Below are 17,273 nucleotides of genomic sequence, written 5' to 3' on the forward strand. Positions count from 1 at the left end.
TTCCATTGTAGACACAGTAGGCAACTCCAACCCAGCAGTGTTAATTTCGTTAACGAAAACTATGACGAAAATGTTCGTCGACGACCTTTTATCCCCTGACTAAGACAAGACGATGAGAGACGACACCCACGTCATTGAACGATAACTGTGACTATCAACACATGCAATATCGTTGACGAAAAAAGACGAGACTGATCGGTTAAAACAAAAACAAGACTTTACCAAAACCACTTGTTTTGTCGAATAAAGGAGAAGACACCGCAATTTGACTAAAAGTAATGACAAAGTTGACAAAAAATGCAATGACTTTTCGTCAACTAAAACTATGAAAGACAAAATTACTAAAATGTGACTAAGACCAATAAGCATTTTCGTCTGAAGATGAAAACTAAGACTAAATCAAAAATTGCTGCCAAAATTAACACTGCAACCCAGTGTGTAATTAGCATGTTTGCATTTCTAACATACAGAATCTAAAAATATGCCTAGAAAGCTTTCTTCTCATCAGGTGGGAGAGAGTTGTATTGCGCTGCATACGAGGTACTTTTTAATCTGAATGTGAAAGCTGCTGTATTTAAAGGTTTACATGGTAGTTATTGTACAGGTTAAGATATACACCACCTCTTTCAATCTGTCTTTAGTTTGATTTGGATCGAGGACAGAGGACAGTTATCAGTATCATATTTATTAAAGGAACAGTTAGCCAACAACTAAAACGTATGATATTATTTACTCACCCTCATGTCATTCCAATCCGGTATGCTGTTATTTTTGCTGTGGAACACAAAAATAGAATTTTTAAATAATCTTCACAACATTTTATATATTTCAAGATCCAATTAAAAAAAAAAAAACACTGCAAATGACCCTAAAATGTGCTCTGTATTATACAAGTCTCCTGAGGCCATATGATTGCTTTGTATGATGCACAGAATGATATTTAAGTTTAAATTGCAGGCTGGACATCAATAACATCAAGCGTCATTGGTTCTCAATTATCTGCCAAATGTCATCGTGCCAAACCTTCACCATAGGTGTCATATTCAATTTGAGAGCTACTACTAAGAAGGTTAATACATTTGTTATGTTTCTCACCTAAAATCTTTGATAGTGTATATTTATGTAACAGACAACTCTCTGAAGCTTTTTATAGTATGTCTTTTATCCTTTCAGTTTGCTAGCCTGTGATGGTGATGAATAATGACAAATTTTTCATTTTTGGGTAAACTATTCCTTTATCACATTACGAAGCTGAATGCAAACGTAGCTACTGTGGTTGAAAAAATGAATTTAAACGAACAGTGTTAACTTCTCGGCACTGGCAGAGTGTGGGTGGATGTGCGAAAATCTTCTGAACATGTAATGATGGGAGAGAGAATGTGAGATGCTGAGACCTCTGATGCAGTGAGTTACTGCTTACAATGCATGCATGGATACATAATGTAAATAAATACAATTTTGTGTGTTTTATAGGATCTGTGGACTCAGGATTTGTGAATACCATTAAAGAAACTCCTGGAACATATCCTTTCATTTTAGCTCCAGAGCCACTAGCTGAAGACTTGAAAACAAAATGAGCTCCTCATAAACCAGCCATGTTGTGAATGATATATCAAGCTAAACATAGTGTTTGTGTACTATTTGTGTAACAGTTGAACAGGCACATAGCACATACACATATTTTTAAAAAACATTTTGTAAGTTTGAACACTTTTTCTCAGCATAGCCTATTGTAGATATTTTTGAGCATGTTATGTCCTTGACTCCCCATTGCACTGTGTTGGAGGTTCTAGTGTGTTTTTTCACCCTCTGGTCTGTGGTGGGATTGACTGGCTTCCATACCTACTTGATCTCTCTCAACCAGACCACCAATGAAGATGTAAGTCTGTTTCTTACCTGTCCAAAGTCTAGTGTCGGTTCTTGACCCCTGCTGCTGTCACATGGCTGGAAAGATAAACACATGCCTAGAGCATTTCAGCACACTAGATCCAGCAGTCACCTTGGCAACAGTGCCTTCTCTGCGATAAGAAAGCACAGAAAACATCTCAACATGAGTTTTATGTACAGTATATACAGCATTAATGGCACTGTTTATGAACAGGGTACACAGTGGTGTCCCATTATGTTTTTAAAGCACTAGAGGCACAAATCCCATGTTTTTATGTTTGCTGTTAGATAAGCTATTATGTAACGTAAGATTAACCTTGCATGAAAAGAAGCTTTTAAAGCATCCGATGTTTATGCACATCATAATATGACATTTTTGGCCTCCTGATTTCTTTACTTGTGTGATTGTATACAAACTGTTGAACTATTTAACTCATTGTAGTAAAATATATATATATATATATTTTTAAAGCTAATTTTAATTATGAACTATTAATTAATGAAAAATTATTAAATAAAATGAATAAAAATAAAAGGGAAAAAATACGACATTGAGTCCTACATTTTGCTAATGCTGTTACCACGTAACTTTCCTTATTATTGAAATGAAATCTAAGTATTCTACGTCTAATAATTAAAAATTTAGTCTAATTATACATTTTGCAACCTGGTTACATAAGCTTCATTTTAATTTGCTAGAAAATCACAGACATCAGGGTTTATTAAGGATATTTAGTTACAAAAGTCACACAATAATTTAGTAATCGGTGCAAAAATTATAATAATAATTAAAAAACTGATTTTTTTTAAAACTTTTTTATTTAAACTCTGATCAACATTTTTTAAAGGTTAAACATCTCCTTTCGGTGATCATTTTATAAAACTAAAAAACCCCGAGAATTTCATATCCTGTTGTGCACACTATTCATGAAAAATATCTACAACGTATGCTCAAACAAATTCATATATAGTGAACAAACGCACACATATACAGGTATATATTGCATATATAGTGCTTAGATTCCCTGCAGCAGTTTGAGTGCTGTGATTTAGTTTAGCATAATCTGTAGTTCTGTGGCACCTTTGCACTTAGCCCTAATGATTAATTTAAAATGTTTTCTTGCCACATTTGCCCTCTGGCCCTTCTTTTCCTGTTAATGAGGAGTAAAAAAGAGTGAGAAAGGGAGGAAGCTTCAGAGAAGGATGCAAGTGCTGGCTGCAAGTAATATGATGTGACATGATGGTTGTTCGCCTTTGATTTTTTATGAATTAGATCCTGCTTGTATTAGATTTATCAATACCTGCAGATACAATTCAGATACAACTAAACTACATACTGAAACCTGAAGCTGGTATTATTTCTGTTGGGGAATACCATGCATGAAACTTTTTTTTAGATTTGCCTGTGATGAATACATTGATTTCTATCTAGGGGCAGATGAAACCGTAACAGCATTACTTTTTAACATGAAGAACCTTGAAGTGCTTGACTAGATCAAATGAAATCCATAGGGAAAGAATTGGTAGAACTGAAACAGCACATTTGAATAAAGGATAATAAATAAGAGATTCTTTTTTTATCAAGCCTCTCATTTGCACGGACGCTTTAAAACATAAAACATCAGAGTGAAGATCCAGTTGAAGGTTGAAGGTTGAATCAGAATGTGACAGCAGTTCTGACATTGTGCTGGTTTTTTCCCCGAAGTTTTAAGTCCTTCATTTCTACTGCACAGATCAAAGGCTCGTGGTCGGGAAAGAACCGTGTGCAGAACCCCTACAGTCACAAGAACATCTTTAAGAACTGCTGTGAGGTGCTGTGTGGCCCTGCTTACCCCAGGTAGGAAGGTTACTGTAGTTTTGCTTGTGTCAGTGGCTCCAAAAAGTATTTTGGTACTTTGGATCTCATTGCATTAGATATGAAGGCCTTTACTAGTAATTTTAGTTTTGAGAAAAGCTCCAGCATTTCTTTGCAGATGCTACATGGTTTGTGCCTCTTCTAAACACAGGATTATATATGTCTGTCTTTCTCTCCTTCCAGTGTGTTGGACAGAAGAGGTGTGATGCTGGAAGACTCGTCTAGCCCCGCCCCTTCTGATGCGTCTGCTGCTTCTACGAATAAGAACAGCAACCCTGTTTCACAAACCACAGTAAGACCGCATTTTTTTTATGAGTGTGTGAGTGAACAAGCCCGTGTACATTAGGCAGAAATTTTGCTGGCTGCTTTACTGTGAGTAGTGAGTCTGCAAAAAAAGATCTTAAATCAATTACCCTAAGAGCTGGGAGAGTTAGATGGTCAGGGGAAAGAACCAAGTGGAGTAAATGAATGCATTAAGCGGTTTTAGCTTGATGTGGCTTTCATAGGCCAGATAGTCATATTGCTGAATATTGCACAGCTCTGTATGTCCATTATATTGGTAAAGACCCTAAAAATATATCCGTAAAAATTTATGTTTGGTTAAATGTCGTAAAAAAATGTTGTTGTTAAATATGTTTGGTCAGGAGGATAAGGGTTCCCATGAACATAAAAAACATCAGGGAATTTTTAAAGTGTTATTTCTAACCATTTCTTATATATATATTTCTAGTTATGCTTGGCTCTAAAATATTTATTTGTCTAGAAATTGCTTTTTGTTAGTGCAGTCTGTATAAAATAATTATTTTGTATCCTTATAATGATTGTCAAGGTTAAAATTGCTTTAGAGATTTCAGATGTTTCACTACATAAACTTTTGAATCGCGCGCCACACGGACCATTTATCCGTTAAGGAAAAATGACAAATGTTTGAATGTTCTACCTCAGATTTGTGAAATGTTCACCTGTTTGGCAAGTGTTTGTCATGACATGTTCTGATAATAAAGAGTAGTTAAAAACCACAATTAACGTTCTGGTTTCTACAACTTTCACTTAGGAGCAAAAATCTGCCTTTAAACTTGAAAGAAATAAAGATTTGACATTTATCGTGATAATTAATATCGACTGATATAAAAAAAAATTATCGTGATAATTTTTTTGGCCATATCGCCCAGCCAATACAACATTACACACACACACACACACACACACGCACACGCGCACACACGCACACACACACACACACACACACACACACACACGCGCACGCACACACACACGCGCACGCACATATATATAGTCGTGTTTAACCGTGGAATTCTTGGCGAAAAACTACATTACCCATGATTCTGCAAAGAAATCTCCACCAACCCGAGAATCGAAAGAAGCAAATTGCACCAAAATAATTTTGTGGCAGCTTCCAACTCCCATGATGCACTGCGAATGATGTTTCGATGTTATTTTTCAAAAAACTTAAAAAATATTGCATATTAAATATTCAAATCAATAGTTTTGTATTTCTCAGTAATTTTAATGATTCACAATGCTTTTTGGGATTGTAGTTCTTTCCCTGATTAAAGCCGTTAAAGGGATAGTTCACCCAAAAATGAAATTTCTGTCATCATTTACTCGCCCCCAATTTTTTCCAAACCTGTATATATGTTTTTGTTCTGCCTAACGCAAAGGAAGATATTTTGAAGAATGTTTGTAACCTAACAGTTGTGAGGCACCATTCACTTCCATAGTATTGTTTTCCATACTATGGAAGGCAATGGTGACCCATCAACTGTTTAATGACCCATGTTCTTCAAAATATATTCTTTTGTGTTCAGCAGAAAATAAAAAAACCTCATACAGTTTTGAAAATTTAGGGTGAGTAAGTGATGACAGAATTTTCATTTTTGGGTGAACTATCCCTTTAAATACACAGTCTTGTACCTTTGTCTTTAAAAAAAAAAGATTTTTTGCTTCAAAGCAGTTTGTAATGATATGATTGGGTGGGCACTGTTGCACTCTATTAAACACTCTGACTTTACAAAATCTTTCAAAGTTCCCTCTGAAACCTGTTTAAGTACCTACTGCTGTACATTTAACCCTGGTTAAGAACAATGGCACTCAAACATTCACATTGATGTGAATATCCCTCTTTAATTGATAACGGTGTGTTTGCACTTCCTGCAGAAATCCTCAGCTCCCCTGATTCCCAATGAGCACACCCCTGATGAAGCCAAACCTGGTATTGGTGCAAGTACCCAGAAGATGGCCAGCTCCCCTAAAGATGAGAAACCCCCATCACCAACTTCCCCCAATGCCGTCGCCCCTGGGGTCATCAAAGAGTCGACCCACTAGCTTTGACTGCGTTCTCCAGACTTCTCTCAAACTTCTGAATGTGCTCACATGAAGGAACACACACAGAAAACTGTTTTGACTCTGACTTTCAAAACAGTGGCCTATGTTCTCTGTTACTCTTTCGCAGAGCGAGTTATCTTTCCTGGATCCTGCGCTAGCACTCGAGACTATATCTGGAGGTCTTGAGACTCTCCTCTCTGAATCACAGCATGATGAAACTCACACTGAGGGAAATGGGGAGCCATAGACTGAATCAGATTAGAATAGGCTACCCTTACACGTAATGAGGACATTATTTCCCTTGAAAGAGCTTGTGAAATGTTCAGTTGTTTTTTTCAGTGTCATTACCCGTTTCTGTATAGCCTGCCTCCATTATTCCTAACCATTTGTGTGCCCTGTAAAACCCATAACTTGCTTCTATAGTAGTTTGTGAAAAATGCCCTTTGGATTAGACTTTTTTTTTTTAAGGAAAAGTGCTTTAGTCATAACTGACATTAGGCCCAACAAACCCGCTTTATTTTGTTAATAGGGTCATTTGGATCAGCTTAGTCAGTCAGTCAATTATAAATGTGATTTAACTCAGAAAGTTAAGCTCAGACTTGATTTTACAATCAGCATGGATGGTAGAAAGCAGAGGCTGTCAGATGTATGTGCCAGTGAGTACAGGCCGATTTGCATCAGTAAGAGTGCCTTATCTATGCTCTACCATTACATCTACAGAAGACACCATAATGCCCCATACTACTAATACTTGTACATGCAAGTCATTGTCATTTTTATACAATGCTAATGATCTGTCAGAACGCAAAAAAGCCATGGAGTTAATGTACATATTGTAAAAGTAACTGAGAAGCTGCAAAAGTTAATACGTTCCCTCCCTATTGTCTTATTTAGCGAGGTCTTTCCAAAACCGCCTGACATTTGAGCATCATACTATCTTTCCCCACTTTCCTATTCTCTAAGAGTTGGATATTACAACACAAGGCCAAGTGGCGTGTTTGTACACAGAATAAATGAAAGATAAAGTTTACATCTGAAAATGGACCTTTCTGAGTCTAGGCATGGAAACGGCTAGTTGACCAATCCAACTTCAGTGTCACTTAAGCATGCTCTTGCATTCAGTTGAGATATCTTTAAATTGTGCTTGTTTTTCTTTCCCCACACATTCTTTTAACCATGTTTAAGGTAGCAAAACTTGCCCCAGTGTAGAAGCGAATGTGCAATGTAGTCACCTTTACTAATTTCATTGTAGTATGTTAATGGCCACTTGTAAGGGACACATCTACAGACTTCAGGGACCGATAATATATTTTTACATGCGTTTCTCATCATAACCAGCTACACAGGGCAGTATTGTTAAGAAGTGAATAAATGATTTGGAAAAGCCAGCTTAAAATGGTTCAGTGCCATCTTAAAGCATTAGGAAAAATATGAACTGGAATGTTTCTGAGATGCATTAATTTGTTTGTTAATATCTACTGGTGTTGAAAAATGTGTTGAGGGTAAAAAGTCCGTTATTGCAGGAAATGTAGTCCTACATGACTAACAGAGTGTGGTGTGTTTAATTTATAGCAAATGAGTACAATGGTGTGAACAATTGTGATGATTGTTTACACCGTTACTGTGTATGGAAGATGTGAATATTAATTTGCTAGGCTGAAGGACGGTATTACTGAGTATATGGAAATGTGCTTAAAGTCGCGCTGAATCAAACCCACTATTTTTGTTTTATCATGAACTTTGTGTCATATGCTGATATTCTAATTAACTTAATGAGGCACATAAATAATCAAAATCTTTAATGCCAAGTCAGTGTAATGTGTAAGTTTGGAATTTTAGCAAATTATGGTCTGCTCTAGATATGTGGATGTGATGCATAATGTACAAATTGTACGTCATCACAAATTGGGTTATGTTCAGTTTGCTTGGTAATAACACTGTGATCATGTATATCCTCATACTCTCCACTTTCTACTTTATGAATTTGTGTGTAAATGTGTTCATTAAATGATATGGTATTATTACAAATTTCTTCTTTGTGGTGTAGTTTCAAAATTTAGTTTTTTGTTTGTTAAAAAAGCAAACCCTGAAAGTACAGACATCAATATCAAGACAAACGGAACAGTAAAAAGGAAATACAAATATTGAATAAACAATAGTTTTGAAAACAAAATAAACCATATTATAACAAACATTACCACAAACAGGAACCAAAATCATTGACTATAGAAGCAAAAGAATAACATGCAAGTACATGTGCATTAACTAAACAATGTGCCTTTCCTCTTTCATTCCTGGCACTGTACATTCATTAGGCCAGAAACAGAAGAATAGTAGTCTATAAAATGCTACTTCATAGCTAAAGGTATGATGATGATGAAAGTTATCAGATGTTAGAGAATCACAGTTAGATCTCACATATAATTACATATAATTACATGTAATTTACCATAATAGATGTCTTGAATATTTAACCTTGCGAGTAAAATCAATATTTGGAGCACCACCATGCTGCTTATTTTATGATGTAAGAACATATTTTATGATGTTAATCCATGGAATATTGCTTGGTGCGAAGTCAGTTTTTCCAAATCCCTCAAAAAACGTTGTTTCAGTTAGATTTCAAAGCCTTTTGAAGATATTTAATGTGGTGTCAGACGTTCTGAACAATAGTCAAAAAGAAAGACTACGTTCATTGATGATAATACCTTCAAGACCTTTATGCCATCTTCTAAGAGGACCTACTGGCTTCTGTATCGGCTGTGCATGTAAAATAGTTTCCTTCACGGAATTCAGTCCAGCATGTGGTTATGACACTCTCGATCCATCATAGAGGTTAAAAGTTTTAAAGAAGCAGGATCAAAAGAACATTCTGGTGGCTTCACTCCGTTTGATTCTCAGAACTTTCCTCCACCTTCATCCCCTCCAGTTGTTCCTGAACAGCATTGAGCTTTGTTTCTGTGTCCGGATCTGTTTCTGGCTCCGGTTGGGATTCCACCTGGGGCTCCTCACGTCCGTTTGCCAGATTCTCTGTGCTCTCGTAACAACCCGAGTCCCGTGGCATTTCAGTCTTTTGCTCATCGGTATCGGATTCATCCTCCGCTGGAGAACAGAAAGGATGTCAGTACATCAAACAGACTTCAATTATAATTACACAATTAGGATAACGGTCTAGACTCGATGGCTCTTCTTGGACGTACAGTCATGAAGCAGTTCTGCTGCTTTCAATATCTTCACACGTTGCTCAGGGTCTGTAATGTTCAGCTCGTTCAGGTGAGACTCCTTCAGGCCGGTGAAGTCCTCCAAGCTCTGGAAGCCATGCATGGACAGGAGAGATCCCAGTTCCTGGGCACACAGTGGTCAATCATAAGAAGTCAAAAAGTAGATCCTCTTGCACTATGATGAAATGGCACACAAATTTAAAAGAAAACAGCAATGAAAGTAACTTGAGGCTTACAGTTAGGCCTATTCTCTCCAGAACTTCCTCCAAGGTTTTTGGTTTGGGTTTCTGGCGTCCGTGACTGAGGCATCGCTTCCTCTTTGGCGGCGTGTCCTCCTCTGGTAGTATTGTGACGTAGATGAATTTAAAGGAGCCCACTTTGTTAATGAGTTTACCAGTCCAGGTGCCTACTGGTGGCTTCTCAATAATCTGGATGATGTCTCCTTTCTGTGTGTTTTGAAAAATAATAATGCACTGCATACAATATACTACAAATATCTGTATTTTTAAGGATTAGTAATCCCCCAAAATTCTTGACTTTCGCCCCCCCAAAAAATAAAAAATAAAAAAATCAGAATAGTATACTGGTTGCTTTTTATCTTGTGGTTGAAGACAGGCAGTTTTCAAGCTTCAAAAATGATGTGCTATATTTTCTAAAAACATCAAATGTATGGACCACTTTTTGATACTTGTACAGGGCTTTTGCAAGCATTTTAAAGCTCGAAGGCTTCAGTGTATTGTATTTCTGTGTATTTCTTGCATCGAAAAAGGCAGCCAGCACTATAAAAAATATTTTTTTCAAAGTTGTAAATAAAAGATTATTGGTGTATGTTTTGAATAGAATAGAAGATACTATTCTATTATTATGAAAGTCTTTCTACTTCAAAATGCCATTTTGAAATACAATGTGTTCCTCGCTTTTTCTTTGTATTGTGAAATTTACTAGCAATTTCTGAGTAAAAATCTACACCAATTTTTTAAATAGTCCCTCAAAATTACTCTTTTTGTGTTACACACAAAGCAAGGAAAGTGTATTTATATAGTACATTACACAAGGATAAGTCAGTGCTTTTCATAAAATGAATCACAAAAGATGCGTAAAAAGTAATGGAAAAACAATCAAACTAATCTTTTATGTCGACATTGTTGATAAATGTGTCCAAAAATAGCACATTATAAAAAGCTGACCTGTAGTTTGAGAGATTCCATGTCATATGGACTGGGGGTGAAGTCAGTGTGGACAAGGGCTCTGCCACAGAAGGGCCCTGTGTAGGTGTTGTCCTCCAGTCTCATACTGTCTCTCTGGCTGAAGCCACTGTCCAGACTCTGTCTGTCAGAACCTGCACATCAGGGGGGGGGGGGGGGGGGGGGGGAAATCAATAAGCCTTGTATGTTATTGGTTTAGCCAAGATATTGTGCCGTTCTGAGATGGCTTACATCCAGAGAGCTGGCGTGAGAGAGGGCTGTGCATGGTGTCCTCTGAGCTGTTGGAGCACACAGATGTTCTGTTCCCAGCACTGAGATCTGGCATCCAGTCACCTGGAGACATGGGAGACATAGAGCCGTCCTCCCCACTCTCATTCTGAAATCAATTAACAATTTACAGTTCATTTGAACTCATATCCACATGAATTTCTTTGTGACTTTTGGGAACCTTAACCACTGGAAACACCCTGAGATGTAGACTGTGTAAAATATCCTGATTTCATCCACACGGGGGAGACACATTCAAGCTGTTATTAAGTGTTTCTTAGATGTTTGCTTAGAAAATTACCAGTGAAGGAAGGAAAGGAAAGGAAATGAAAGGAAAGGAAATAAAGGAAAGGAAAATAAAAAGAAAATAAGAAAATAATATAAAATAAAAGCCCCATTTCTGGGACTGAGATATTTTAATAGAATTGTACCACCGATTTTAAATGTGAATTTAAACATGGTAACTTGGTTAAGTTAATTAGGTATGCATTAGGTATCATGAACTTTTAACTTTTATAGCATTTACTACTAGTTTAAGGCTATTTTATAAATGCCAAATAAACATGTTATTTATAAAATAATGTCTATAATTTAATTTACACAACTTGAAATGCATAAAAATAATTTAGCAATTAACATTAACCTAGGATGAATACATTCTGTAAAAGAATATATAATACTTGTGTTTTCAACTCACCCCCTCTTCTGCAAGGGCTTTCTGTACCATCTTGGATGTTTTACGGGTCATTGTGCGAGATATGACATTTCTCCATTTCTTTCCAAGTTTTCCGTTACTTTTCCCTGAATCCTCTGGTGGTGCACCCTCAAACTTCTGTAAGAAATTTCACACAAAAAATAGATTTGCCTTCAGTAATTGTCAACTGCTGTTTTTACTGTGCACTTGCTCACTTTAGCAAACTAAATTTGTCTTATCGACTCATCAAACTTCCCCTTGTGTTGTCTAAAAAGAGCTACAGCAAATGAATAATTGTTGCTAGACTGGTTGTTCTGTAAAACGTTTGCTGGCTCCATGGTTAAAGCAACTGAGACAGAACTCTGTTAGAACTAACTGCCTTAAATTACTTTAAATAACCTCACTTTGACTTGTTTTTAATTTCCGTTTGCAGTTGTTTGATGTGTTATTCATAACCCATTTCTAATATGCTATGGTTCAGCAGTGCCATGTTTGTCCCGACTGAGCTGAATCAGCACATATTTGTTTGTGGTATAACCACAGTATAAGTAGTGTTCGTTTTAAAGCGATGTGCCCCTGTTTCATGCAGGATTTCCAGTAAAGTTTGTGACGGTGGTTTTTGTGTCAGTGAGTCAATGTGGCTCCTCCTCTCTGAGCTCTACGTCTAAATGTCAGAGGCTCTTTCCTTTACTGTGAGGACAGCGTGTGCAGTTATCAAAGGCACAGACAGAAACAAAAGTACCTGTCAGCGTCATGGGGATTTTACATCAGTTGCTAACATTATATCTTTGATTTTATACCTCAGCACCTCACTTAACTCCACCACAGAAGGCTATTCCATATGTTCAACACTTTTGTCATCAAACAGACGATGGACATTGTTTTAACAACAATATATATTATAAATGTATATTATTTATGTAAATGTATTTATTATGATAAAATAGTGTCTTATTTGATGGTGAAATAATATTTTGCAAACGTTTGGAGTCGTAAGATTTTTGAAAGAAGCTCACCATGGCTGCGTTTATTTGATCAAAAATACAGTAAAAATACAGTTACATACACTTTAAAATAAGTTTTCTACTTTAATATATTTTAAAATGTAATTTATTCCTGTGATGGCAAAGCTGAATTTTCAGCATCATTACTCCAGTCTTAGTCATATGATCCTTCAGAAATCATTATAATATGCTGATTTGATGCTCTAGAAACATTTTGTATTATTACCAATGTTGAAAAAAGTTTAGCTGCTCAATATTTTTTTGGAAACTGTGATGCATGTTTTCGTCTTCAGAATACTTAAAATTTTAGCAGTTCTTTTAAACTTTCTATTCAACAATATATTGTAACAAAAAATACTTTTAATCAATGTAATGCATCCCTGCTTAATAAAAGTATTAATTTCCTTTAAAAATAAAATCTTACTGACCCAAAAGTTTTGAACAATAATGTATATAAAATATTTTTAAAATTATACCACTATCTACTCTTAAAGCAGACAGAAGGCTAAGCAGGCTCTCTGCTTGAATGGCTCATGAAAGGATGACATCCTGTCTATATATTTTTAAAAGTGTGGTTTTAGAGATGAAGCAGTTATTAAGAACCATACTAGCAGTTGAATGTTAATGCTGACTGCAAATGAGTACAGATTATGTTGATGCTGTTGTTTTTCTCCTCTGAAACAGCAGATAAATTGGATCAATTTGCACAGCTACACATGATATAATATTTTGATACCCATAAGACAGGAGATAAGAACAAACTACTGCACTTACAGTTTCATCCAAGGTAGCCTCAGTGCTCACTACAGGTGACGATGGCTTTGGCTTCATAAAGTCTTTGAAGCTGCTGGATCTTTGCAGAGACAGCTATGAAGACAGAACAGTTTCCCATCAGAGACTATTTAAAGGTACAGTAGAATGCAGATACAGACAGATGGAAGGATGGATAGAGATAGGGTCATTGGGTCATGAGCAATAAAATGAAAATGTGAACAGCAGAGTCATCCAGCATTATGCTGATGAAATGTTATCTCAATGCATCATGAATATATCCAGTTTAGTTTAACTGATACTATAGCTCATGTTATAATGGCCATTAAATGCTATTGTATTTCCACAAGCATATATCCTAATCAATATTCGAAAGCATTATCAAACCTCCAGAGAAACATTTGGGCAGCAAAATCCACACTATCTTTTTTCAGATCCATAGACCAGACGTAATTATAAACATGACTCATGAGTGTTTTGTAGGGTGGAAAAGCATTTGAATTGTCTATGAAAAAAAAGCTGTCATGGTCACAGGTTTTCACAGATAGGGAGATGTGTTTAGTTACACTTTACAGTGTCAATGTCAGTGTGACATCTCAGTGTAATTGAAAACATAGCAATAACAATGTGCCAGTCTTTATCAGATCTGCCCATACTTCCTACTATAAAGGGACAAAAATCACACTTAGCCTAATTAAGGGCCATTGGAATGAATTTGAATTATACCCAACTGTATTATATTAACATAAAACAATAATCTATTTCACTTATATTCTTTGTAGCACTTTATTTCAATGGTCCACTAGACATAATACTAAGTGACTACTAAGTTACTACTAACTAAGTAATTACTTAGTAGTAACTTATTAGTTACTTAGTAGTAACTTAGTAGAAAGTCTAGTAAGTAACTACATGTCAACTACCAGCCATTAGAGTATTAGTAGACTGTATATATATATATATATATATATATATATATATATATATATATATATATATATATATACTATATATAACTTTGCAGGTACCCAACTACTCTACTAATACTCTAATGAGAGTTTGTTGACATGTAGTTGGATTGTCGAAATAAAGTGTAACTATATTCTGATATGACATGGTGGGGCATAGGTCATCATGGTCTGACTTTGGCCCATGAGCCCTAGTTTGGGCATTTCTGATCTATATGATAAAGTAATTATTTATCACATGATGTTCATTTATAGGCTAAAATACCTATGCATTTAAACTGTATAAGAGACACTGTTTTGCAAAGTGATTCATTCATAATTAAGGGACTTTTTTATAAATTATAAAATCATTCAGTGTGGGTTTTGTGGCTGCTGTGCATATTTGTTCCAATTTGACTTTTTCTGTTATCTAAACCTTTCAATGTGCCACTTTTCTTCAGCACAGGAAGTGGGCATGTCTCAGCCAATCCCTGCAGAGCTGTGCACTATCTAGACAACACACAACAGACTGCAATCTGCTAAACCAATCAAATGCAAGAAGAGATTGTTCAGCTGGTCAAAACTAGTAAAATGACAAGAGTTTGCTTCTCTTTGAAAATCATATTGAATTAAATAGCTACACTATTGCGGAAATCATAGTGTAACACGTCAAACTATTATTAACAAACCTTCCCTATTAATTTCCCCAAAACGTTCTGCTGCATCATCATAAGATGTTGAAATGTATTTTTGACAGATCTCGAAAGAAACAATTACTCATAATCTAAACCATGGCCAAAGAGGAAACTGCAGCATTTTGAGATTATGTGGGGGTGAAGTGTTTTCATTTACACTATGCCAATGAACTTCAATTGTATGCTACATCCTCTGCTCTGGATAAGAATATAAAATATAAACTAAAGACATCAAAGTAACCGTGATGCACAAAAGCAAAATTTTCCAATCTCGCTTTGCTTGGGTTACATGCATTTATGAAACACCTGCAGTTTCAGAGAGGAGAAATATCGAAACTGTTGGTTGTCACACGCAAGATGTGAATCAAATGGAAAATAACAGTAATGCTAGAAGCAGTTAACCGCTGAACGAGAAGAAGTTGAGTGGAGCGGGCTGTGAAGACGTACGTAAGAGTCACTTTGAATTCAGGAGATGTGTTTGGATGCTTTGCTCTGATGAGGTATGAACCACTTCAGGATGTGTGCTGCGGTCTGATGTGTTTCTACAGGAACTGTTGCACAGCCATGCATAAACCCAGAACAATCATACACTTTCAGTTCTTAATCTTAAGACAAACGGCACCTATTACAATAGGACTATTATTCACCTTAATGAATGAAAACATTTGAAAAACCCTACTGTTGATTCAAACGATCAGCAACAAAAGCACATGTGTTCTGCTCTAATGCATCTTTTCATTTACTTTTTGTGTTTAAACAGCCTATTATATGTGTATTCGTTTTCTTGGGAACGCAGACCTCCAGAGGGGCCCTCCAAGAACATCATTTCTACTCTCGCTTCGACTCTTCAAAACTGGGCCGCACACGCAGATTAAGGCACAAACTCTTACCTTCTTCTTTTGCACCTGAGCCTGCTCCTTTTCAGATGCGTTGGATGGTTTCCGCCGTAACATGTTGATCCAGCTGTGGGTGGGCAGGGTGGGCAGTATTATCCTGTCTCTGAGGACCACAACTATAGATGTGGCAGTATGACTATCGACTGAGCTGAACTAACTCCTGTCTGTCTCACTGCCACGGTGCTCCACTCACAGAACGACAAAAGCCACCAGAGGAGGAAGAGGCAGAAGAAAAGCTCTTCTCTGACTGCTGGAGTGGAGAACTAAACGCTTGAGGAAGTCACATGACTAGACAGGAACTTCTTTTTTTAAGAGCTGGCTTTGGTTGAAATGGTTTATACCAGATAAAAACAAACCAAATGACCTATTACTTTCGTACTCAGTGATACAGAACATCTTCAGCCTGAAGAGCACAAGGAATTATTTTGTATTTCTTGAGATAAACAATCACTTAAGTCACTGACACACACACACACACACACACACACACACACACACACACACACACACACACACACACACACACACACACACACACACACACACACACACACACACACACACACACACACACACACACACACACACACACACACACGTATAAATCGTCATTTTACATACATAAAGCAGTTAGAATTGTATTAGTTAAACTTGTTGCTTACTTGCATGCATATTACTAGGATATTGGCTGTTTATTAGTATTTATAAAGCATATATTAATGCCTTATTATGTACGACCATATTCTACATCCCTTAACCCTACCCAGTACCAAAACCTAGGCCATGTCTAAATTATCATAATACCTTACTACTGATTTATAAAAGAAACAAAGTCAGTGAGCTGAGACATGCATGTAAGATCAGCCAGCTGAGACAGACAATAGTGTGAGTTGGCAGGGAGTTATTTTTGTTTGTTTGTTTCACACCACATGGCCTGACTGTTTCACTCTCTCCAAAAACGAGCCTGTTATGAGTATGAAATATTTGGACAAAAGAACCCAATGTTTATAGTAGATGCAAGTTATATGCAGTACTTGACTTTAGATTCAAACAGTAATTTCAGCTGTATAGGCAGCAGTCAAGCACACTGACAACTGTAATGAGGTCACCGTTTTCAACACCTCCTGTTGCTGTAGTTCCTCTTTATGTAAAGTCACGCCATACACAGAGCCTCGACTAAAACATGACAAATGTAATCACATGCATCAGTCCTATTATTGTGAAGATAAGGAACAATGTTTAACAAACAATTGGTTAACAAAATTAGCTGGAGTAGAACACCAGGCAAACAAAAGAGTTCAGAGAGAGAGAGAGAGAGAGAGAGAGAGAGAGAGAGAGAGAGAGAGAGAGAGAGAGAGAGAGAGAGTTCAGAGAGAGAGAGAGAGAGAGAGAGAGAGAGAGAAAGCGGACGTCTCAGAAACCACATTCACACCTTACTGTTGTTCTGACGGAACTGTTGCCAAGCAACAGCACCTCTGCATGCAT

The 17,273-nt window shown here is 36.6% G+C and overlaps 2 protein-coding genes across 2 annotated transcripts in view; one reads left to right on the forward strand and one right to left on the reverse strand.

The window, feature by feature from the left end:
- The window catches only part of zdhhc9 (zDHHC palmitoyltransferase 9), a 28,402-nt gene extending 20,286 nt beyond the window's left edge, over positions 1 to 8,116 (forward strand). The window contains exons 5-9 of the mRNA XM_077236322.1: positions 1,474 to 1,522; positions 1,777 to 1,879; positions 3,621 to 3,724; positions 3,926 to 4,034; positions 5,921 to 8,116. Of these exons, the coding sequence (XP_077092437.1) occupies positions 1,474 to 1,522; positions 1,777 to 1,879; positions 3,621 to 3,724; positions 3,926 to 4,034; positions 5,921 to 6,088 (533 nt within the window). The 3' untranslated portion in view covers positions 6,089 to 8,116. The remainder of the gene's footprint in view (positions 1 to 1,473; positions 1,523 to 1,776; positions 1,880 to 3,620; positions 3,725 to 3,925; positions 4,035 to 5,920) is intronic.
- sash3 (SAM and SH3 domain containing 3) lies at positions 7,873 to 16,037 on the reverse strand. The gene is made up of 8 exons (XM_077236321.1): positions 15,783 to 16,037; positions 13,254 to 13,346; positions 11,479 to 11,613; positions 10,746 to 10,890; positions 10,497 to 10,648; positions 9,546 to 9,755; positions 9,289 to 9,433; positions 7,873 to 9,190 (listed from the first exon to the last, which is right to left on the reverse strand). Exons 1-8 carry the CDS (start codon positions 15,843 to 15,845, stop codon positions 8,970 to 8,972), a joined length of 1,164 nt encoding a protein of 387 aa, XP_077092436.1. The 5' UTR covers positions 15,846 to 16,037; the 3' UTR covers positions 7,873 to 8,969.
- Positions 16,038 to 17,273: the final 1,236 nt, after the last annotated feature.

This window comes from Siphateles boraxobius, unplaced genomic scaffold (genome assembly GCF_051911475.1).
Source record: "Siphateles boraxobius isolate OS27281-9 unplaced genomic scaffold, OSU_SipBor_1 2, whole genome shotgun sequence".
Lineage (NCBI taxonomy): Eukaryota > Metazoa > Chordata > Actinopteri > Cypriniformes > Leuciscidae > Siphateles > Siphateles boraxobius.